Below are 25,289 nucleotides of genomic sequence, written 5' to 3' on the forward strand. Positions count from 1 at the left end.
ACAGCAGGTAAAATTCAACTTTTATTCAAACAACCTTTCAAATGTGTGAACAGTGTTCCTTAGGATTTATCAAAGAACTTTTTTTTATATCAGAAAATTCCCATTGAATAAAAAAGTAAATATACAGTATATTGTAATATTACAGGGAAAAAAAATTATATAAAAATTATATATATTTATATATGCATAGCCAGAAAGGAACCCCACAGGAAATGTCCTTGGCTGAGAAGCAAGGCCGCACACAGACAGCATGACCCCTTATGTGCACCTTTGCCATGTATCGTTCACTGACACCGGTCTGAGGAAGAAGAGGATGATGCTGGACAACCAGACTACATCCTTTCAGATCAATGCCTTTTCTTGTGGAATAACCCATGTCCACAGGACAGAGTAGACACAACACAAACAATCAGGCTACTTTCATTTGAGGCAGTCACGTTATCTTCTGAGTAGAAGTGTTTTATAAAACAGAGCACAGATGTATAGATGTGACACATAAACACACACACACACACACCATAGGGATTGAGTGAGCTCAGAAAGAAACAGAAATATCTGAAAAGACAGTTGATAAGTTGATTGTTTGCTGGCCTGAGAAGCGGCACCGACGTGATCACTGAATCAAAAACAGCAAAGTGTTGATTGTATCGTCAGTATTATCTATTTTCCTGGTGAACAGTGGGATATGGATCAGTTGGGTGAGTAATATTTAAATTGTACAACCAAGATAGGTTTACAGAAAAACATGCACAAATACTCGAAACCAAAAAGTTGTTTATATTTATATATTCATTTTAAACCATTACTGTCAGATATTTAACCCATAAAAGTACCATGAACATTTAATTTTGAATGACAGCAAAATAAACAACTGGGCTTTTCTTTAACAAAAAAAAAAAATTAATAAATTACATAGATGATATATACAAAAACAATTAAAAAAATATTTACATTTAAGTTTCAAGATGGCAGTTTATCTGCTACGCATGCGGTTTGTGGGCATACCGTGTGGTCTGACCCTGCAGGCTGCAGGAACTGACGGAAACAAAGCATCTCCAGTGTAAGACTGTACTCACAGAAAACAAAAGAAGGCCGAATAGAAATACAAATCTTCATGTTAACGAACGTGAAATCATTTCAGTTTCAAGCCTTGAAACTTCGGTGGTGAGCCAGCAGGTGCAGGATGTCAAAGCACTGGATTATCTTTTCTGGGGAACATCACATCCTCTGCTTACACAAATCAGAATTCAGAACAGTTCAGAACAGTAAAATAGACAAAAAAAAATAACCTTGCTGTAAAATTCTCCACCCTCTTGTGATCAGTAGCATTTTGCTTGTAAGAAAAAGTCACAATTAGAAAATGGAGAGACAAACTCTGCCTCGCCTCTTCTGTAAAGTCAAGATTCAAGATGTACGTTGTTCACAGCAATAAACCAACTGGCGACTGGGATCACACAGGACCCACGGCTGTTAGAGCCTTATTGAGAATCTCATACCAGTGTTTGTCTTAACCTGTCTCAGTGATGCACGGGGCGGTGGGGAAGCACTGTTATAACGTCGTCGACAGTTCCTCCAGGTCTAATAACAACAACAACAATATCCACCAAAAAATATCGTAGAAATTTATTGTACGGTTGCTTCTCAAGTGGCAAAATGGAAGACAAGGTCTGAGCGCGCTTGTGTTTTGATTGGATCCCAATAGAAAATGTAGTAAAAAATAGATCCTGTAGTGTAGCTTTCAGCAGGAAAATACTTCTGTATCTTAAGTTTATTGTGTGGTTGAAGTCTTTCCAGCCACAGTGTTGAAAGTGCTAAACTACAAGAGTGAATTAATAAAGAACGGGCATACGTGCGACAGACACATCGGGAAACCTGCTTGGCTGAATAGTGTCGATTTGATTGACAGACAAAAAAGTTGCATAACAATACCAGCCCTTTCCTTTATTAGCCGACAGGACGAGGAATCGGACAGTGACTCTGGGAAGAGGCAAGAAGTGAAGAAGAGTGTGACTGTCGTGACGTCCCATTCCTTAATGTCAGAGTTATTGACTGGACCCAAACTCCGTTATGTTTTTACACACACTCCCTCGAATATAAAGTACTCAATGTCCATGCACTCTACAGCAAATGCACATGCTCACTTTTGTGCATGCATATAACACATGCACATATCTGTGTTGGGCCCGGTTACAGGTTCTCGCCTGGCTGGTACTGAGGCTCTGTGGAGGTGAAGTAGTCCTCCAGGAAGCCCTGCAGGTACTCAAAGGTGGGCCTCTCCTCTGCCTCTTTCCTCCAGCAGGTCAGCATCAGCTCATGCATGGATTCGGGACAATCTGCCGGGCATGGCATCCTGTAACCACGCTCTACCTGGTCCAACACCTCTCGGTTCACCATACCTGGTAGAAGTGGACATTTAACATGATAAAGAACTATTTTCCCGCTGTTCTTCAAATGCTAAAAACAAAGACAACTTCTTCAACAGAGGTCCAGTTGCCTTTTTTTTTTAGCATGTAAAAGGATGACAATGACCTGGATCACTGAGAACTTTCACAGGCAAATTCTGTCCCACTGCCAAATAAACACACCAATTCCCTGCAATGTTACAAAAAAAGTCCTTGCCTGGATAGGGCACTCTGCCTTTTGTAGCCAGTTCAGTCAGCAGGATCCCAAAAGACCAGACATCCGATTTAATGGTGAAACGACCATAGAGTGCAGCCTCAGGAGCTGTCCACTTAATGGGAAACTTGGCTCCTGCAAGAAGACGAGTTTTTAAATCTCAACGAAACACTTCTACAACAGCATGAATCATCACCACTGAAACCCACACAGGCTACTTCAAAAACGTTTGGCTCTATTAAGCAAAAAGTGCTTTAAAACTGTAGTGCGTAACTCAAATAGAAACATAATGTGAAAAAAATGAGTCCACACAATGACACGCGCTCCGTTTGTCAGTATCGTGTTTAGATCTCGTGTCACCCGGAAACATTCCTGTGCTTCACTCAGGAAATTATTCATTTGGATGCAAACAGGTTGGAGTATAACAGAAGGTTACAGAAATGAGCCCAACATTACATTTGATGTCACAAATAGACATTGTTATGACCCTGGGTCATATGTTTGGCTTTGTTTTGGGAGGTGCACACATATTATCCCTGGTTTTCTCCCAAAAGAACTGGGGCAATTGTACAAAGCAGCATCAAACGCAGTTAAAAGCGGGGATTAGCACTGGACTACAGTAAAAATCAATGAGATGAACAGTGTTCTCTTGTGGTCTTACCCTGCCTAGCCGTGTATTCATTATCCTCAATGAGACGAGCGAGGCCAAAGTCAGCAACTTTGCAAACCAGGTTATCTCCCACCAGGATGTTAGCAGCTCTGAGGTCTCTGTGCACATAGTTCATCCTCTCCACATATGCCATCCCTGAGGCAATCTGAACAAGGAGGAAAAGGTTGGTAAACGTTGGCTCTAAAGGAAAACACGGCCAAAATCTGTTGATATTTTTTTTCCTCGCTAACCTGTGCTGCCATGTCCACCAGTTGAGGTAGGCGGAGCATCTTACCCATGTCACCCTTCAGGGAATCCAGTAAGCTACCTGCAAGGAGTGACACAAAGATATTTTTCCTTTCCATATCTTCTGTTCCGTTTAAATAAAACATTGTTTAAATATCTTTGCCGTCTGGGCGGCACAAACAAACACATCATTCCAGTCATGCAGGTTTTTAGAACGACTTATCGTAAACCTGCACTAAGCAGGTTCACTGCAATTCTATTGTTATGCTGCCACTGGCTAGGAACATCACAGCTAATCCTCGCAGTCACTCAAAAACTTGCCTTGCCCCATGTACTCAGTGACGATGTAGATGGGTTCCTCCGACACCACAGCATAGAGCTGAACCAGCTTCTCGTGTCTCAGCTTCTTCATGACCTGGGCCTCCTGGAGGAAAGCCTCCGGGGACATGGTGCCGGGCTTCAAGGTCTTGATCGCCACACGTGTTGTACCGTTCCATGTTCCTGAGAGAAGAAATAAAAACGGACATATAGTCAAACATGATACTGTATACAATCAATTTATTAGGTTCTAGCATGAAGTCGTGCATGTTTCTAAATGTAAACAGACGGTGATTAGGAATTGCCACTGTGTTCATGGAGATACTGCGGCCAATCCGAGGGGGATTAACAACAACAATAGCAAAGAAAACACACCGTGCGTCATTTCTAAGGTCTAAATGATGGTTGTACATGTTTGAGTCTGATTCTGCCAGAGAAGTGCTTGCTCAATATGTGAATTTTTGCGTTGCTCTTCTCTTCCTTCATCAATATTATGGGGTTTCTGCCTTACTATGTAAAGTGCTTTTTTATTTAAAAAACAGCCCAGTGTGGGATCATGTGAATTTCGTGAAAATCTCTCGACGCGGATCAAGGGGATTTGCCCACATTAGCCCTGTCGTGTTTAGATCTTGTAATGCAGAAATGTTACATATTATATCTTTATGGAATAGACCCTTTCAGTGTATACAAACATTTCAAGCCTAGCGAGAATGCATCACAACAGGTAAGCGAATAGCGTAAATGTTCACGGTCCTCCACCGAATAATTCTGATTATGTTCTTTCGTTGCCAAATAAGGACCGAAAACAATACCTAAATGAATTTGAAGTAGCCGACGGCAATGACGTCTGCCTTACCCAGCTTCCATAAAAGACTGGGAAGATGATATTAGCAAGTGGCCAGTTATACACTCTTACCTTATAGATAAACCTAGCCCGTACACGCGAGAAAGTCTATGCGCAACCATCTGTCGCCTTTCAGTGACAGACTTGAACATCTCCACTGAGACACACTGTGAAAGAACCCTCCATTTTCAGATTCACGAAAAAACAAATGACCTGTCTCTCGCCCTATGTCACCTGGGATTGGCACCAGTGCCCCCCGCCCCCTCCCCCATGTGGAGGATAAAGCGGTAGAAGACGAGTGAGTGAGAAAAACCCATCTTACCCATCCAGACTTCTCCAAAGCAGCCCTGTCCAAGCTTGACGTCAAGACGGAGCGATTCCCTCGGGATCTCCCAGGCATCTTTGGACAAGCCCTGAGTCTGAGGCTTCAGCACGGGACAAATGTCTGTGAGACTGTGACACAGCCCGTCAGCGTGCTCTGAGGGACACAAGTGAAGACAGGGTACACATTTAAAAAAAAAATGTATGAAAATGCACACAAAACACAAAAAATACAAAATACTATAACAAGAAAATGAGAGAATTGTTATAAAATAGAAAGGCTGTGTGGTGAACTCACTGCGATAGTGATTGACGAGCTGCTGCAGGCTGCCGAACTGTGTGCGTGATGTTATGTAGAAGCCTCCGCTGTCCAGCTTCCTGATCTTGTAGTGCTTCACATTCAGACCTTTTGTGTTGTCGTAGTCTAACACAGAGAGACAGTAGGCACCTGGAAATACATAAAGAAAGGTCATCTATAATGTGTGCAAATGAAATGACGTGACAGGAAATAGGGTGTTGATTTCCCAGCACAGTTTGCTTATCATGCCACCAGAGGGCAGCATTAGTCCGGTGGAAAAACAGTCTGGCTCACAGGATAGCCTCAGGCATTGCCTCCCCCTCTCTTAATGTTTAAACTGGGTGATATGGCCTGTGGTTGAACAGTCCTCAGCCTAAGCTTCACATTGACCTAATTCTGTCTAGCTCACCCACCCAATACCTCTCCACTTCTCCAGCTCACCCATTTCCGACATTTCTGTACGTTTCCTCCCCACCTTGTCCCTACTCTCATTCTCATTTAGAGGTCACTGTGTACACACACACATCCCATGATGGGAATCCTGCAACAAACACCACACACAAACACACAGAGCCAGAAAACTGCACACAGATTGGTGATCAGCTGCCAGTCAGAACCCGTAATGAATACAAACGTCACATCCTAACTTTCGCGCGCGCGATTCATTGCCCCTCTGTACCCAAACTGCCACACCACAGACACAACGCAGTGTTCGGTGAACAGCAGGGCGTCACGTCTTACTGCTTGGAAAGAAATCTCTCTACTCTTCTGAGTGCATTTTTAGTAAGACGCGTCGACGCATTCAAAAAGCGCTTCACGCTGAGATCTGAATATTTTGCACAAACATGAAAAAAAGAAAGAACCCTGAAAGAGCATTGGTAATCAGTGCTGTGAGAATGTAGCTGCAGCAGCAGTTGGGTTTTTATTTGGTTAAAAAATGTCCAGGACAAAATGTTCTTTAAATCCAGACTTTTAGAATTAGAAATGTATTTTCTTATGAACTTACAATATGCAGTTTGAAGAAGTATTGAGGTTAAAAAAAAGCCCTATGTTCTACTCAGACAGTGTTAATGATGTCTTCGTCGTCACGTTTACCTTTGGTGGTCTCGCTCTCTCTCACCAGGAACGTTCCTCTCCTGTTCTCTAAACTCAGCAGCAGCCTCTCAGAGTCGCGGCGCGTGATTTTGCCAAAGTACCACCTGGTGATGTTGAGAGAAAAAAAAATGGAACACAGGGAAGCAGGATGGTGAAGGGAACAAGATGTATGCAGGGGGGGTGGAGAGAAGGAGCAACGGAGCGAGGGTGAGTTGTTGCGGGTAGTTCCAGAAGGCTCTGCAAACTAATGACTGCGGTACAACAGCTCACAACTTACCTGGACTCTAGAGTCAGTCTGAGGTGACTGTTGGAGCAGGAGGGAAAAGTGAGAAATGGAGGTGTTACAGAAAGAAGTTCAGTTAGTTTGTGAGTTCTGTTACGGTGAGCATGTACGTGCAGGACGTGCAGTGCAAAGCCTCCAGGAGTAGAAAGAAGTAAACACAGTACAGTCACTTCAGAGGAAATACCTTATTTTGGGAAACACTAAATATATATATATATAGTAAATATGATGCTATAGGCAGCAGTTTGTAGGCTTATCTTAGTCTATCTGATAAAGACTGATCTACCAGCAGGGGGTTTACACTACAGTACTACAATATTCCTCAGGCACATGCAGTGACTTGAGTCTTTTCACATTAGTGAAGTTGTCAGAAATCCAGCTGAGACTCTAGGAAGTTACTGTTGGGAGTGAAAATCATAGTCCTGCACATAATCCAGTGTAAAGCCACAAACTGTTATTTTTCCATTTCAGCCTTTGTGTTGGTTAAACAAATGAGATAAAACCTGGTGGGTGGAGTTTGTTACATTTGTTAGGAGCCAGGCTGGTGTGTGTGTGTGTGTGTGTGTGTCCCAGGTTTTTTGTGCAAAGCTAACAGACTGCTGGCTACAGCTGCATATTCAATGAAAATGTAATGATCTTCTCATGAAAGCAGGAGAGCAAATAAGCATGATTCCCAAAGAGCTCCTTCCTTCCTTCCAATGTCACATACAGACAACCAAAAAAACTACGAAATTTGTCAGAATCCAACAATTGAGAGTTAATTCCTTCATGCACATGATGGAAAAAACAGATAAAAGAGCCAGAGCAAGAAGAAAAGTGGAGGGGTTTACTCTTCTGCCTGGATGGAGTCAGATGGAGCCACATAATTGCTGGGGATATAACCGCTCTCTCCGGTGGTCAGGGAGCGTGCCAGCCACCAGTCCCCTTCTCTGCAATGATGAAATGATAACACACAGCTTCACCGAGGCTCATCACACACACCCAAAACACAAATAAACACAGTCCTATGTGACTTTTAGGGTCAGTGTTTGTCAAGTGTCTCAGGGTAAACACCGAGCGATGTAGATCAAACAACCACTTTGTGGTTTTTTAAATGAAAACAATACAATAACCACAGTTACTGCAGCTCTATACCGTAAAACAAAAACAATAGAAGGTCTTAGAAGTTATGTATTCATACACAAACATGCATTCATGTGACAAAGGGAGGGATGGCGTTTGTTTACTCGACTCTGTCAGGGTGTGAGGAGCAGTAGCTTTGCAGCATTTGAAGTAAAATGACATTCTGTTGACGTGAATTCGCCCCCCAGTTGACCCGAATTGATTTTAGTGCTGCAAGGCTCCAAACAACTCGCACGAAACTGCACTACGGGATCACGGGACACGGGCAGAGTTATGTGGTTTGTACTCTCTAGGTAAAGTGGTATTACAGTGCAGATTTATCCGACGCAGAGAGGTGATAAAAACAAATAGGCAGACAAGCAGCGCAATCAAACACAATCCAAGAGAAGCTTCACAAACCTGCAGTTCACCTTCCTCCTGTAAAAAATGTGATGGTTGGTGACGGAGAAATGGAAAAGAAATATGGAGGGGAAAGCAGTGAAAGAGGTGTGTTAAAGAAATACAGAGAAATAAGTTAAGAGCAGTGGCAATAAAAGGAACGTTCACAGAACGTGACTGCAGTACCTACGATAATAGCCACAATATTTAAACCATTATATAACTTGAAGTCAATGGTAGAGCAATAACGAGGGAAAATACATACTGGGGCAGATTATTATCATAACAAAAGCCGATCAGGTCACTGCACTTACTACGTCTAAATTGACAAATCAGAATTGCGCGTAATCGTAGATTGTGGGTGCACTTGACCCAATAGCAATCCAGGTCTGTGCCCTAAGGGGCCAGATGAAGCCATAATCCACTATTGTTCTCAGTTCCTGCCTTCTAGGTCACTTATTTGTTAGTAGGCAAGCAACACTAAGGGTGCAGAACAATTAGTACATGGTTCACTGGCCTCTATTAATTCATAGACCAAGCCCCTCCTCCTTAAAAGCAAAACTGCAAAACTGCAAAACTGAGGAATATTGGTGTATGTCGGTACTCATCATCATCATCATCATCTTTATCATCACACATTGGGGTTATGTGTAGAGGCAATTTTGGTCAGATATATATCAATATCAGGCAATACAAAAAACTGATATATAATATACTGTGTGTATATCTAAACATAAATTGTTGTTGTTGTTTTTGTTGTGTTTCCGTGTGTGAGAAAGATGGCAGAGGTGAAAAAGTAACGAGTCATTGTTTTCAGCGTTTTACTTACGTGTTGTTGACGATCTGGAGACGCTCGCCTTTCCTGAAAGACAGATCCGAGGCCGTTCTGGACTCGTAGTCATACAGTGCCACGAAGGTCGTCACACCTCCTGGTGGAATGAGAATGTTTGGTATTTGTCAACAGAGACTGTCCACGCTGTACGAGGTTAAGGCTATGCATTGTCCGCATTTGATTGAACACTGGAACCAGCACGGGTGCGCTATTTCACTGGATTTGTAAAAACAAAAACAGCAGCTTAAGCTGTAAAACTAAGTATTAACTTAACACCATTTCTCCAGAATAAGGAGGCTCACAAAAGCTTATGTTAAAAGATTCGGGCCACGGGTTTCGTTGTAGTTCAGAGATTCTCTGTGGAGTAAGAAGGCAGAGCAGCTGCACCTCCCTCTCATTTCACATTACTCTCTTCACTTCACTGCTTGATAAATGTGAAGTGATACTGGGCTGTTCACAGCTACCATTCTAAAAGTACCACGTTTAATACCCAACCCTATATAGGGTACAAAAATAATACGTATATTAAACAACTGAATGTGAAAAACAAAGAAATAATACATACATAAATACATTTATTAAAGGATCAAACTAACCTGCCAGTGTGATTCTGTTGGGAGAGGTGATGCTGTTATTGTCCACCCCTCCAAACAGAGCTAGCTCTGCATTACCCGGACTGCCACCGAGGCCTCCATCCATAGCGGGGCTACGATTGGGTGTCAACGACTGTTGATTGGAGTTGAGGTGGTGGCCACCGATTCCTCCTCCAGAGCTGTGGTTTCCATCGAGGCTGCGGGGTCGCTGGCCCGACTCCTTGGGTTTACTCTTCGATCCTCCCATGGCCAAAGCCTATGCCTTCAAGGACAGAGAAGGAAAAAAAAAGAAAATCACTTAGACCACAGATGAGGAAATTTCATTTCAAGGCAATGACACAGATAAATGACATCATAACTCTGCATTGAAGAGACTGTTTTCTTATGTCATTTTGTCAGAACACATTCTCTGGAAAAAATTCCTCCAACTGCCACAAGGCCAGATGCAGAAACCAGAGATGGAGATGGAGGCCGTGGATTTGAACCCACTGAGACACAGAGTTATGTCGACCACATGAAGCATAACTGTGGGGGGAGCAGCTGCCACTCTTCGGTTTCAACACAGACATGAGATCCACTTCACCACACTGCCACCAGTGAGTTAAGAGTGTACACACGCACACACAGATGCACATGCGCGCGCACACACACACACACACACACAGATGCACAGGGCAGCGAAACGAAATACTCCAGCATTTTGTGGTGTCACAGTCGTTCTTTTGGCTTTTTCCACACTCATCATTTAAAGCCAAGTTGAGTACAGTTAAGCTCTCGCCAGACCCACTGCATATCCAGGCAAACAGATTGATTGCATATTATAATTTGACATTTTACAAACTAAATTGACGTTTTAAAGCTGTATTAATTGCTCAGTTTGACCATTGTGGGGACAGCAGAAAAAGATATAACCATAGAAAGTGATAAATATATGTCTAATCACATCATGAATAGCCTGATATAATAATTTAATCCCTACACTTCTGTCTCCATCAGCTCCTAAGAAAGATATCTGATTATTTAGCAGCAAACTGCATGAACTTAACTTAGCCAACCTGCCATGTGGTGCTGGGATGGTAGTTTTACTTTCTCAGTTTACCTTCTGCGTCTAAAACCAAGCTAGTGAGAGACAAACTAAAACAATGCACTTAAAAGCTGTTAAAATGCTCATTTTAATTTAAAATAATTTGAAATTACAGCTTTTAATAATTTAAAAGCTGTTAAAATCTCCATTTTAATTTAGGAGAGCAGCAGATTTGACAAAAAATAGTGCAAGAGCCATTTTAATTTAAATTTTGTAATCAATGGATTCATTGATAACGAATAATTAGCTGGAACTCAACTGAGCCATTTATGTGATCCACATGGAGCAATTAACTGCAAGGCCTGGTGAGAACAGACCAAGGTCAAGATTTGGCAGATTGAGATCATCGTGGCTTTCTTCTCCGTTTCTCTCTTCATTTCTGAAGCTTCCGAGCCTCAGACTCATGAATGAGCTTAGTTGGAATTAGAATTAGTCATTTTTTATACACACACCAATTAGTGATAGTGAATTTGTCCCCATCCTTATTACACACCAGTAGTGAACACATACAAGCTGTATGTGCAACCCGGGAGCAATGGGGGAATGGATGCCTTGCTCAGGGGCACCCCAGCCCTTGGACCGCCCAGGGATTTGAATCCTTGACCTTCTGGTTGCGAGTCCAATTCTTTTCCTCTTGACCGTGGGCTGCCCATGCTGCAGCACAGGGCTGTCTCACTACTTGCCTCTGTCTGTCTTGACGTAAAATTAATTATGTAGCGGCTAATCAGTCCAATTCTCACCACTCTACCAGGATTGAGCCAGCGACCTTTCGGTTACGAGGCCAATTGCTTCCCTCTTGGCCATGGGTTGCCTTTAGTGAAAGAGCCCTCCGTATCATGGAGAGATGCAGCCACATGTCCACTATAGGAATTGTACACCACTCTGATAAGCAGAGGAGGGTCAGAATAGATGCGAGTGATTGTCTGACTGTTGGTATTTAAGATGCCGCGCATCTGTTGGATCTAAAAATACCGGGGTGAGCCAGTGCATGAATGCCAGTCTCATTCACAAGCAAAACAGTGTGATCCTAAACAAGAGGCACACTGCAGCACACACACACACACACACACACACACACACAGGCAAACAGGCACGCTTGCAGTCTGAGCAATGCACTGACATATGGTGGAAAATGTGTGGCACGATCCAGAGCACAGTTCACTAACCACACAAGGAAAATTAGTGATGCTGTCACTGGGTTTTGTCAGTCATTTTGGACGCCAAGTCAGCTCTCCCTCACCACACCAGGGGAGGGGAAACTAATGCAACAAGGAGGACTGTGGTTTGCTGGTGTGTGCTTCTGCTGCTGCACGTTTACAAGATTCCTATGGATGCACAGGAAGTGCGAGTGCACGTGTGAGCTCATCACAAGGGAATTAAAAAATTAAAACAGAGGCGGGGAGAGGGAAGAAAGGACAGGGGTTCATTTCTGGTTGGCATCGTGAATGGGTGAATAGGGGGGAGGAAGGGAAATGGGGTCAGTGGGGACACACCGTCAATAGTTTCCCTCGGGCATGTCTGCTTGGAGGGGGTCGCATAATACAGTGCAGGCAGGTTGACACACAGACACAGAGATGACGGGTGGATCAGGGAGTTGCCCTTTGTGTACTGTACGCCCCCCCCACAAAAAGGCTGGCTACATGGTTAATAAGCCATTCTAGGCAGAGGAGAGCAGACATGGTGCCTCTCTCATCTGCTTTCATTTCAGAGATGTCACATCAATGAGATAGCTCTTGCTAAATAACACATAACGTGGACAAGCCATTCTTCCCCAACCTTTGCTCAACATTCACAGAGGCTGTGCCTGTCTCATGGTGAGCAAATACACATTTTGAGGTTTTAACTTGAACTTGGTTCCTTTTGGCCCCCGACAGTGTCCTCATACTCATGTAAATGCACCAAAAGAAAACATTACAACAAAACACGGAGAGAGTCTGAGGCGTGTTTTCACACTCAACTTCCAACGAGACCATTATTTGTCAGCTAACAGCAGGCGGCACAAACAAGGCAGAGATGGTCTGTGGCTCACAGGCTGCCAGATCCTTGTGTGTTTTAGCTCCAACAGCCAGTAGAAAATATGGAAATTAAGCCACGGAGCCAAACAATGTCATGTCTCGCAGACGTGGAATCATGTCTATGCGTGTCATCTGGTAACGAACACGAGCCCGATTCTGGCCTCATAGCAGTGAGACACAATCACAAGCACTGACAGTGTGAGGCAGAACTCCATGAAGATGCCTCTGGCAAGGCAGGGGGTGTGGCTGGGTAGGTGGGTGGGAGATTTCCTTAATTATGCATACGATCAGGCAATGAATTCAAAATGAAGTCTCATGGGTCTTTGGTTAATAGGGATACTCGTAATATTGCTGCTGGGGTTGTTTCCCCACCCCACAGGACGCTCCGTACCTCTGTTTTGTTTGCTTTTTAATTTCATGTGCAAAGAAAACAGTTACAATCTGTGGATCTCTCTGGCGATGGCGTCATTTAGGCGTGGAGCCTTTGGCAGGGCAGGATCATGACACTGGTCCGTTTTGAAATCTACCGTTGTCTGGCTGACTTAAAAGAACAAAAACAAAAACAAAAACACCTTTTCATCTTTTGGGATCAAGGAAATGAACAAGTATGGTTCAGTCTTAATGAGAGATCTCCCAGTGCGACCCTGAAGCAAACTTTAAGTTAATACTGACTGAGATGGTGAAACTCAGCGATGTGAACAGGCGAGTTATGACTTGCATTGCATGCTGCGATGACAGCTAATGTAGACCCCCCCACACACACACTCCCACCTCACAGTTCTTGCTGCTATTGGCCTGTGGTTTAAGTCATGGATTGAACGTGTTCTGACAATCTGCTCTCTACCCGAGGTCCGTAAGGCCTCAGGCTGCAGAATAAGTTCATAATTAAAGTTTTTGGTAAATTGTCCAATGTCACAATGACATGTGTTCTACTCCTTTTTTTAAACTCTTTTGAAATTGTATTAATCATGCATGAGGGCAAAGGGAATATTTGGCGATCTGCGACGTTCTGCACCCTGACTGCTTCATGTATGATCCATTATTTACAAACCTATAGACGCCAGAGCCTCCATTATGTAATGTACATGGTACATTTAATTCATTTTTATATTCAGCTGCACATTTACTGTTGTTGCCATGGTCGTCCCAGTCTGCACATCCTTGTTCCTTTTCGCAGAGAGAACAACAGGTGCCTCTCTGGAGCGAGATAACATCCCGTTTTTTTTTTGAATTTGCATGAGCAGACACGTTAAACTGAGGATTGTATCAGTGCATGTGCTCACGTGGATAAATGAATAGACTGCGCTCACAATCAAAATCACAATAGTGACCTATTACAGTCTCTTTCTAATCCTGTGCCTTCACAGCACAGTGAGTGTAAACAGGGAGCACACGCACATGTCTTTGCCTGTGTGAGCTGGTGCATGTGATCATAATGTCAGCCTGGTGGATGTATTCCTTCATCTTAATGCTCTTTATGTAATTACTGCGGGGAGGGGGGAATGGAAAGGCTTTGGCTCCTGCGTCAACGGCCACCGGTCGTAACATAATCCAGGCCGCTTGTTCCGTCCAGATTATCATCATCTATTCCCTAATCGTATTCACCAAATGCTGTGATGACATTCCATCTGGGGCCTGCAAACAACACGGGTGCTGTGCTGAAACGACAGGGCAGGACAGACCGGTCAAACCACTACAGCTTTTGCTGCTCGTCTTCCGAGCAGTTCTCTTATCCTGTCTCAACAAATCCGTCTTCAGTGAGAACAGAGCAAAAAAACTCGCCACTGAGAACACCCAACAAGCCAGTCACACAGTTTGATTAAGGAACTCTCCATGTACAACAGAGGTGGGCTAATTCCTAACTTCGGAGTATCGTTGAGTGTCACCTGGTATCTGTTCCCCTCAAACAAACATGAATACAGGAAATGGATGAATGGAGGTGTTTACTCAAGTTACGCCAACTGACTAGTTTTCACTCACACTTCCTGTTTAGCCAGGTTGATCATTACAAAGAGCAAAGATGGAAAAAAGAGAGAGTGTTGTGAAGTGCACACTAAATCAAACTGTGCACCATTCAGCCCCAGAGAGCTTCTCCGTGTTTGGTGCTATGAAGGTAAACACACGCCCCCGACGGCAGGACTTTGCTGAGTCCTGGATAAAGCGCGCGTACCGATTCCCGTCCTGTGCTCCTGTCACGGACAGACACAGGGATGGGAGGCGCTGAAGTCAATATTTACCACTGCCCACACACATATGGACACACAGACACACACACACACACACACACAACACATCTCAGCTGTTGCCATGGAGGCAATTCTAAGCATTCCACAAACCAACAAACTGCACAGATAGTTGCACACACACACTTTCTGGGGCCAAAAAACACTGCATGCCTATGTGATGAAGAAAGAGGTAAGATTAGCAGAGGCTCTGTCTCTCTATAGTAGTATTCAGAAAGGAACTCTGAGTAATGGCCGCAGAACCGGGTCCGGATATTCTGCAGAATCTGTTGTTCACATACAGTATGACGCACGCAGCGGGACATTTGTCCTGGTGTAGGATAATGGCCCGATTCACTGGCTGTCGATCCTTCTGCTGCTCTGCTCTCACATGAGCTCACGCAGACATTAACTGGAGATCACATTAGGGAGGAGGCAGGAGAATCTCTGGAGTGACATTTGTGAAAGCAGCTTATGTGAAATATCTGTCAAGGGGAAGGAGAAGGGAGGTGAGATCACCGTTTATTTCCATTATGATGTGATTAGTTATGATTCTCATCAAAAATATAATGTTTACCAATTTTCCCAAATATCTTTGGGGCTTCCAGTGCTTTGGCTCCTTTAATAGGATCAGAGGATAAACCCTTTCAGTGTGTGTGTGTATTTGTGTCTGTGTTTGTGTTTGCATTTTACACAACCGGCACTTTTTTGCTAAAAAAAGCGACCTCCAGTGTGTTCACCTCACGTTTTGCTTATGCGACAGCGAACAGAACTTTAGAATCCTATGAAATGTCTGGGCTCATGGAGTTGAGCAGCTGGCCTCTCTACGTCTTAAACCTGGTGCTTAGAGAGGAATGTTTTTTGTCCACTTTCAAACAAACACTGCTTGCTGGCACCAGCTGCAGGTTCATGGATTTTCTGTTATCCCCCTGTCCCTAATCTGAGTATGACATACACAAATTATTTTGGAAATTGAGGCTCAGGGAGAAAATATCTGGGCCATTTTAGAGGAGGTGATCTGTCGGCTCGTTAAAGCAGTGGTTTTACATTTCAGGAAATAGACATTTTTAAAATCACAATTCATATATACAGGTGTAAAATCTGTGATCTTTAGAGGTGCTGTAGGACAGAGCCAGGCTAACTGTTTACCCCTTTCCAGTATTTAAGCTTATTTATGGGCAGCCCATTGCCAAGAGGAACTGGAAGGTTGATGGTTCAATCTCACGATCACTAATTGGTGTGTGTGTGTGCAAAAATGACTAATTCTAGAATTGTTATGACTCGCTTGCTGCTGCCTTGTGTCAATTTGAAAGATCAGATATTAGTATCCATCTTCTAACTGTGTCACTCGCACTGTGACACAGGAAGAGATACTGGGTTTTCCAGCCGATTTTGACTCATCTCCAACGACCTAGCTTTCTTCTGTTCCACCATCTCTCTTCTCCTTCCACTCACATGGAACCAGCTCCATCCACTCCACCCCTTACATTAGATCAGAGCCCACACCCTGGAGGCAAACACATTATATCTACATTATATTTAGAGAAGTGAACATGGAGCGCTCCCGAACATGTAAAACAAACGTCCACCTTCCACACTGACACATGGCTGGAGTGCTTGGACCTATTCAGGTCACATGACATCTTTACTGAGCCAGAGAGGACAGTGTACATGTCATACAACAGTTTGAAATGAAACAACATTTAAAGGAAAACTTCACCAATTTGCAATTGTAATGCTTTGTATTACTAGAGTAGCGGTAGTATTCTTGAAAAATTGTGCTTCCCAACCTCAGTTTCCCAGTTGAGAAATATCTTCATTCTTTTCTTTGATACGTGCCCACCCTATTGTAGTAATACAAAGTTAAATGCAAATCTAGCGAGTGAAGTATTTATTTAAGTGCAACAATAAATTCAAACTATTTTTATAATCAATTTTCTAAAGGATTAAAACCAGTTTACTCAAAGAATCGAAAGGATAATGGACAGATTAATCGATTATGAAAAGAATTGGTGGTTGCAGCCCTGCATTTTAGACAGTCCTGACCCTAACTACTTGAATGTAGTTCATTCAGTGAAGAAATAGAAAAACAAAACCACTGTATTTATCTGAGCCTAACTTTTCTAGTGTGCGACAGGGACTGATAAGATGGGACACAGGGTGGACATAATGATCAGCTTTGATACAAAACAGATCAAATAATCTCCCGCACAGTGTGTGCTCACCATACCACTGGACTAAGACACAATTGACAGTTTCATGTTCATATTAGCCCTCGTGTGATCCATTGAACCATGTGTTGAAACACTTGCCCTCTTTTATGGCTCATGGTCTCCCAGCTGTTCCCTTGTCACTTTTTGACGGATACAAACATGCATCCAACAGCAGACGCGGCAGCAGCAGTTATCCCTCCTCCTGATGAGTGCAGAGGCATGTGTGGCATGCACGGTGACGTGACCACGGTGAAACGACCCGCGGGTGTTCACTGGATCGTGTTGACAGAGTGAGAATTCAAATATTGTTCCTCTGGAGTGTATTAAATACCAAGAATAGACGGAATGGTTTACTACTACTGTACTGAGGAAATCTGCTCCACTGTTCTTGACTTACATCCAGGTTGTGTTGCCTCTGGGTTTCTCTCCGGCATCAGCCTCACATCCTTTGCTCTCTGCTCTGCTCTCATCTAAATATGGTCATTATGTGAACTGAGACCGATGAGCTGTGGTCATGTGTTCAAACAAGAAATGGAGAAGAGGGAGCGGGAGCGAGATGTGAGGAAGTGGGGAGAAGAAAAAGATAATCCTCAAGGGCTTTGCCACCCCTCCTCTACAATTCTTACTCCCACACACTCAGTCAATCCTACCCTTTTGCTCTCCCCCCCTCTTTCTCCAATCCTTTCAGGAGATTTCCAGAGGGGAATGGTGGTAATAAAGGATTTCAATTCCTCTGATGTGTCAGCCACAGGTCACGTGAGGAGTAAAAACATCCTTCCTTTTCTTCTGTTTCTGAACTATTACTGTACTGGTTCTCAGCTCATAAGAGGCGGCAAGGCAATTCCTGCTGAGAGAAACATCTTGCAACAGAAAATCAAAGGGTCCAAAACAATCGGCTATCAGAGACGCAGCACACAGCAGCACTTCAGAGAGGACTGCAACATGTGGGCCTATATTTTAATGCTTCACAGTGACTATATGTCGCCTACCATGAACTCAAGCAGTGTGATGGCAAAACCCTCTTCTAATTATCTTTCAAAGAAGCAGCATTTGATCTGCCTGAGCCTACAGAGACTCCCATGTGCCTTGTACATCAGTAACCTGGGCTCTCACCATTTAACTTCTCATTAGCCCAGCCAGGCAGTAAAAGAAATCCATGCAGCTCTGACGTCTATGACAAAACCCAGAGTGAATGTGTACATATAGTGTAAAAAGTTCTTATGTATGTATTTATGTAATAAAAAAAGATTACAGACTATTGATAAATGCTTTATATAAATAAACCGTTTCATTATTATTTCAATAGAATGTATTATTTCATTTTAAACCAATAAGATTTTCATTGATAGTGAGGTCTGTTCAAAGACAGTGTAGCTACAAACTCTGTTACCACACAGAAAGTACTGCATATTTCTAAACGACTGGTAATAAAAAAAAGGGAAATTATGAGGTGTAGCGGGCGTTACTTTTGCCTTACTTTGACTGTTTATGTTTCTTTCTCCTCTCATAGACAACAGAGACAAAAATCTATTTGAAAATTTGAATGGAAAAAGTTCAGGAGTCACTAAACATGTTCAAATGTGAGAAAGTGAGCCAGGTGTGCACTCGCGTGCTGTGGAATTCCCAGGTTTGTTGCAACAGTGCGACTGAGCACAGTCATGGCTGAGGAATGCAGAGTGCAGGACCAAGCGAGTTTCAACTCGTGCTCACACAGCCCAAAGCAGGAATGTGCAGGGAGCAGGTAGAGACACCGTGGGGCCCCGGCCGTTCAGATACACATGCCATCCACACCAACACATTCCCCCTTGTATCGTTGTCAGTGACGGGGAGCGTAGTGTCAAGTGGCCACGTTTAAAACTGTATTGTGTCACTAACAAAGAAGCACCCACGGAATGATGGAAAACCTGGTTGTTCAGCAGCTTGATGAGACAAACACTTCTTGACCGTGCCCGCCCCTGCATTGCAGGTGTATACACACAAACGCACCCTCAGTCAGGATTAATAGTATGGCTTGGCAGAGCCTATTTCCAAACGAAGGACGCAACAGACAAATAATGCCAAACTGGTTTTGTTCACACAGAATATGAACACCACCAACAAGAAAACATCACTAAAAGTTTCATACTGGGAGCTTTAACACAATGTAAGAATAAAGAATGCAAGTCAAGGTCACAGCACACACACAGACTGTGTGCACTATCAACACAAAATGAAAAGTACTCTGAAGACCTGCATCTGATCACCAGCTAATCCTCCATCTCCGAAACCTCTACAGTCATTTTAAAACATGTATCCTTACGCAACGACAGTGGACATCTGAACAAAACACTAAAGCGTGGAAAAGAAAATGTCTGCTAATCCCACGTGAACATTTAAAGAGCAGGGAAAGAGCGCAGCCTCTGTGCTCGTGTGCACATACCTTAATAAAGCATGCTGTTTCAACACTTCTTGAGCTTCTCTGGCTGAATTCAAACGGAGAACAAGACACAAACATCCCACTATTGGGCCTCTGCTTCCTTGGAGATGGACAAATAAGAGCAGCGGAACGCTGAATCAGCCACAGAGGTTCTCCCCCATTACAATTTTAAAATGCGTCCATGTCATGCTCCATCCTCAAAACACAACCGTTCCCTGCTCTGACATTTCCATAACAGATTGGAGGACAATGCCACCAAACACAGATGGGATTTCCTCCATCTCTTTCTCAACCACCCTTTTGTTCAGCAGCTCCACATTTTAATATTCAAATGCAATATGGTTAGTTTACTTGGAGCTTTCATGAGCTACAAAAAGGTGTAGCTCACCAAAACACCACTGCTGGGAAAGAGGAAGACGGCCATGTGCTTTATCTTCTACCTACTCACTGCACCAGGAAAGAAAGGGGATGACACTAAGGATCAGAGCTGAGGTCAAAAAGGACTGATATGGTATTTCCTGGAACGTCTCTCCAACACACTGACAGGTCACTGGTTCCAGTTTTCTGGCCAAAGATTATTATAGCCTACCTCACCGCCAAAATAATGAAGTGATACTGTATATTATGATGAAACAACACACTCAAGAGTGCATAACTGTTGCTATGAGCCATAAAGCTCCATCTATAAAAAGTGAAATATACCACACTTTTCGGACTATTAAAAGGTTCACTGCAACAAACCCGTATGCAAGATACTCAGTGAAGTGGAAACTAGCTCATGCTTTAACTGTTAATGATCAGAAGCGCTGCAGATTCATTTTAAGTTGAATGGATAAATAAAGTTGTTTAAAATATAGTCTAACTTATTGGTTCTGTTGTCTGTTTTTCCTTCTTCATGCGGTCATACTTCTGATCAAGACATCCGTGTCGTTACTCTTGATTCTGCTTTTTAAATGCGCCACGTGACGTTGTGAAAAGAAATCACGTGCGCAGAATGTGTTAAGAACATTTCCACATTAACATATTTGTGTAATTTAGGTTTGGTAAAGGGTCATAACACCTGTGTGGCTCAGAAGATGAATCATCTCTGCGAGTACATGATCGGCATGAAAACTCCCATGTTAAACATATACAGCAGTGATCCTCCGAGGATGGAGAGCATCGAGTTTAAGGGAAGGGAGCAGCAGCATGTGCTTTTCCCAGCATCTCATCATCCCGACCAGTGCTGCACAGCTGCGCCTACACAAAGCCACACATAGAGGCATCTCTTTAAATGCCAGAGACGCTTCCCTGTCAAAAGCAATGTGCACAGAGCGATGGGAATGAGGGCGTGAGTGTGATCACTTTTCCACAGAGGCAACAGTGGGTGGATTGAGTGGAGATGCGTGGCCTGTGTCACCCTGGCCCATTCCCAGAGCAGAGGGACAGGAAGTGGCCAGGGATCCTGGGAGGATACAAGCCCCCCTCTGTTTGTGTGAATCAAACCACCATCAGATACTTCATTCAAATAGCCAGAAAGCACAGGCCACACTGACAGTGAACTGAGAGTAATATGTCAGAGCGCTTCACTTCTGCATCCACAGCATTCAATTTCCGTCGCTGGGTGCAGCAGAGTTTTGTGGCTTCGAGGCTGAACAGCGACATCGTCCACACGCAGTCGTAGACTTTCAAATGGAATTTGCATGGAAGAGAAACACGACTGACACAGAACTCGGCCACTGACGCGTAAAGACAGTTTAAGATGAGAAAGACATGGCGGGACAGAAAGAACGGGTGGCAACGGCATTCCCATGCTCAAATGTATCCCCTTGCACGTCATCGGGCACTAATTAGTGCCAAATCTGGGCCAAAGTGACAGAAGTTTAGTTTCTGCCACATAAAAAATGCAGCAGCATTTGTCAGCGGGAAGCCATCACATATCTCATGCCTCGATTTGGTACAGATCTCTTTCTTTCTCTCCCTTTGGAGCATATTGCACATCTCGTTTGCTCACTGAGGACCAACACTGGCATCAGACAAGTGTTTTGTATGTTAAGTACTCCAGAGCCAAAAGGGAACAGTGTGTTATTTCAACAAAAGAAGTGGTGCACGATTACCACTGTAACTAGAGCTCCCACTTAAATACTGACATCCTCCATCGTGTCATTTGGCAGCCCCTTCTTCTTCATTTGTTTATCTGGCCAATAATACACGTCCTCTTCATAACATCATGCACAATGATGTTAGTTAATCTTCATCATGACCTACAGAGTGTGAGACGCTCGCTAGATCAAATGATGAACGCAGCAAACTGCCAGCTACAGCAGAGTCGGTTTATTGCAGTTCACTTCAGTGCAGTTCAGTACAAACACATCAGTATTAACATGCAGAAAGTGTCTCTTTACGGACTGGCTCTGTGACGGTGCCTTTCTATGTTTCGGAAAAGGCGGACAAAGGTAGAACGTAGAGGCAACTTTGTCTTAAAGGCGCTGATTTTGTGGGTGCAGATAGCTGTGTGGAGACAAGCAGTTCATTGATGCCAAGCCCAGTGTATCACCCTGACAGACAGACCACTCTAGTATAAGAGGGAACAAAGAGGCCAATCCACAGCCAAGTTGCCAATTAGCAGGAATTTTGTCCTCAAGAGCCACTTTCCACCAATCTCACTGGAGCTGACATAAACATCTACAGCTTTCACTAGATGGCATTCATGGGATTCCAAAGAGTATTAGGTTCCCTCAGTGGAGCCTGAAACATGGCAGTTGAACGATCTCGCACGACTTTGCTCGTATTGTCACAAAAACACGCCACGACCACGCCTGATGTGCAAACTAAACAGGGGAGAGTGTACGATAGAAACTAAAATGGACATCGTCAAAAAGGTTTCATCTGCAGAATAAGTTTCTCTGTCACTGCTACCAAACAGGCAAAATCTGTTGAGGGTTATTTAAAAGACACTACGGATAATCAACTATGATGACAGACATTTAGGTTTCAGGCAGATCAAAAAGCTGTGAACAGAAACTGCAAAAAGAGTTTCACCTCTACTATAGTGTACGCTGTGTACAGTGTATACAACAGGCCAATGAATGAGACACAAACAACATGGGTGGAGATGGACTCAACGTGCTCAAGGGCATCGCTTGCCTCATAATAAATTGTAGACTATACAATTACACCGAAGGCTATTCATACCCAGTCTTTAATGTATCAGACTAAACACTAATTCTTAGTAAATATTTGGGCCTTTGAGTCAGAGTGGGAGAGACTAATCCTGAGCATTTGATGACTATGTCTTTAAATTGTAGTGCAGGGAAAATCTGTGGTGTACAAGGGGAGGAAAAAAAAACCACAAGCCTGTCCTGCTGAGGGTGCATGCAGCCACAGCACAGTGTACCTCATTCTTCTCCACTGATGTCGACACAACAGTGAAATGCAGCAGGTAGCCCATAAAAAACTCCTGACTGCAGAGCAGCTGCAGCTGCCAAGTTTCAGCTCAGTGTTGTGAAGCAGGGAGCCATTTCTCCTCAAAAACTGAGGATGTGCACAGTGGAAAGTGCTTCCGCGGTGACGTGTTTACAGCAGCACTGCAGATGACACGAGACGCTGAAGTCCAGTGCGAACCCAAAGTCAATGAGTGCTGCGATATTAACCCTAAACTAAAACATGAGTAAGAATATAAGACACTGCCAGGTAAACAACATGTTCTGCTTATCTTAACCTAAGTAAGGCCATGTTCAGAACAAGCAATACTGGATTGAAGGCATGAGGACATTCCTTGTAGACATTTTGTTATTGGAGAATTCACAGCAGTGGACATATGTAGTAACCACACTGTGTTTTACATGTAAACATCATCTGGGAAATGTCAGACTGCTACTGAGGGCTGCAACTAATGATCATTTTCATAGTCGATGAATATGTTAATCATTTTTTTTTCAATTAACTGATTAGTTATTTGGGCCATTTAAGGCCCAGAAATGGTGAAAAATGACATTCAGTGTCTCCCAAACTCTCCAAATTATTGTGGTGTCCAACAAACCAAAGATATTGAGTTTGTCTGATGTCATTTTTATAAGAAAAACCCTCAAAGTGATTCATCTACGATCAAAAATACTGGTTTGAGTTGAGATCAGTGAATTAAAAAGTGATAAAAAACTACACTGTGTCCTCCTCTAAAGCAGCATGAAGAAACCCAGTGATGTTTGCACGTGTTTTACATCAAGACCAGGACGTTCAGGGTAAGATTATAAGATGATGAAAATAATAATAATACTATTTTTATCCAAACAACAAAGTCATATATGGCTGCACTGTTGATATCAAAGCCCTGTCATTTTGTCATAAAGCCCGTGTCTGTCTGTCTGTCTGTCTGTCACAGTACCTGAAGTAACTCTGTAGCACTGAAACAACAAGTTTCGCTCGTTACTCACCCTGACGCGCAGGTTCCACCGGAGCTTTGGCGTCGTCTCTTCCAAACCGATCACACAAACGGATTCCGCATCAAACCACCAACGAAGTGACGAAAGTGTGTGAGAGAGAGCGAGAGCCAACCGAGCATTTACACCGGAGGAGGAGACACGGGAGCGGAGGAGACCGTCGGTGCCAGAAGACGAGTCCAGGACGCGAGCAGATCCCATTCAAGTGGAGGGGCGGCCCGGCGAGGACATGACGAGGAAGACTCCAGAATCTAAGAAGACATTGTATTCTCTTTTCTCTAAGGACTGAACATGTAAGACAAGGTCATGTACATTTAAAGATAAAGAGGTCTGGTTTTCCGCGCGTCAGACGCCGACGGTGTCAGATTTTGCTCAGGAAAGGCAAATCCTGACCCAAACACTGGGATGTGATAGAGGCAAGAAAGGGGCGGTTCCAACCGCCTATTGTCACACTGTGATTGGTGGGATTGTTTCGCGCATAATTGACCTGTGATTTAGTTGAATGGCGTTTCATTGGAGCCGCTCCCAAACACACTTGAGCACTGAATATTTTTTTTGGGACACAAAATGAATAATTTATTTTGTGTGTCTGTCATTTGAGGAAGAGTAACACGTGGGCATCGTCTTTTTAAATTCAAGTGTTTGCTTAAACTTTAACTTAAACTCTAGCACCGATGGTTTTACATTGAAATGATGCATTTGTTTCTCCAAAATGTCACTTTTATTTCTCAATGTTGAACATTTAGATAATAATGACCAAACAATATATATTCAATTGCTCATACTTGAAAGGCCAACTTGGCATTCCATAATTAGAGGTAAACAAACAAACAAAACAAAACGGAATGAACACACGGGATACCAAGGAGAAGCAGTAGATTATGGCTATAATCTCAGAAACACTGCAAATCTCACTCTCACACTGTTGTTTATCCTTGGTGTCCCGGATTTTAAAGGTCCAGTGTGTAAAATTAACATGAAATTAGTTTAATTGAAATTGAATTTCTGCCAAATGTGTACATATATATAATATATATATATATATACATATATATACATACACATATACATTTGCCAATATATATTTCCCAATTTTTGGTGAAACACAGACTGCCGGTTAAGTTTGTCAACGCAATGCTGCCACCTACTGTTCAAATGAGGCAGCTCGTCACCATGCATGAACTGCGGCACTTTTTTTGTGAATTTTGTATATTGAGTTTACAGCACCACCCAGTGGCCAAAGAAGCACATAGCTCCTACAAGTACGCACTGCTGTTTCAAGACAAGAGAAGTCCTTGCATTTAAAAGTCAAGGAGTTTAGATTCC

General features: G+C 43.3%; 1 protein-coding gene across 4 annotated transcripts; it reads right to left on the minus strand.

The window, feature by feature from the left end:
* Positions 1-8: 8 nt before the first annotated feature.
* src (v-src avian sarcoma (Schmidt-Ruppin A-2) viral oncogene homolog) lies at positions 9-24,376 on the minus strand. Of its 4 annotated transcripts, XM_044038198.1 has the most exons (14): positions 23,958-24,374; positions 9,599-9,857; positions 9,000-9,099; positions 8,192-8,209; positions 7,501-7,599; positions 6,665-6,691; positions 6,388-6,491; positions 5,293-5,442; positions 4,996-5,151; positions 3,833-4,012; positions 3,517-3,593; positions 3,278-3,431; positions 2,620-2,751; positions 9-2,396 (listed from the first exon to the last, which is right to left on the minus strand). In XM_044038198.1, exons 2-14 carry the CDS (start codon positions 9,840-9,842, stop codon positions 2,188-2,190), a joined length of 1,650 nt encoding a protein of 549 aa, XP_043894133.1. In that variant the 5' UTR covers positions 9,843-9,857; positions 23,958-24,374; the 3' UTR covers positions 9-2,187. The 4 variants fall into 4 exon arrangements, with proteins under 4 accessions (XP_043894133.1, XP_043894134.1, XP_043894135.1 ...); XM_044038199.1 differs by lacking the exon at positions 6,665-6,691 and having other exon boundaries at positions 23,958-24,373; XM_044038200.1 differs by lacking the exons at positions 6,665-6,691; positions 8,192-8,209 and having other exon boundaries at positions 23,958-24,372.
* Positions 24,377-25,289: the final 913 nt, after the last annotated feature.

Source organism: Solea senegalensis, linkage group LG11 (assembly GCF_019176455.1).
Source record: "Solea senegalensis isolate Sse05_10M linkage group LG11, IFAPA_SoseM_1, whole genome shotgun sequence".
In the NCBI taxonomy this organism is placed as follows: Eukaryota; Metazoa; Chordata; class Actinopteri; order Pleuronectiformes; family Soleidae; genus Solea; species Solea senegalensis.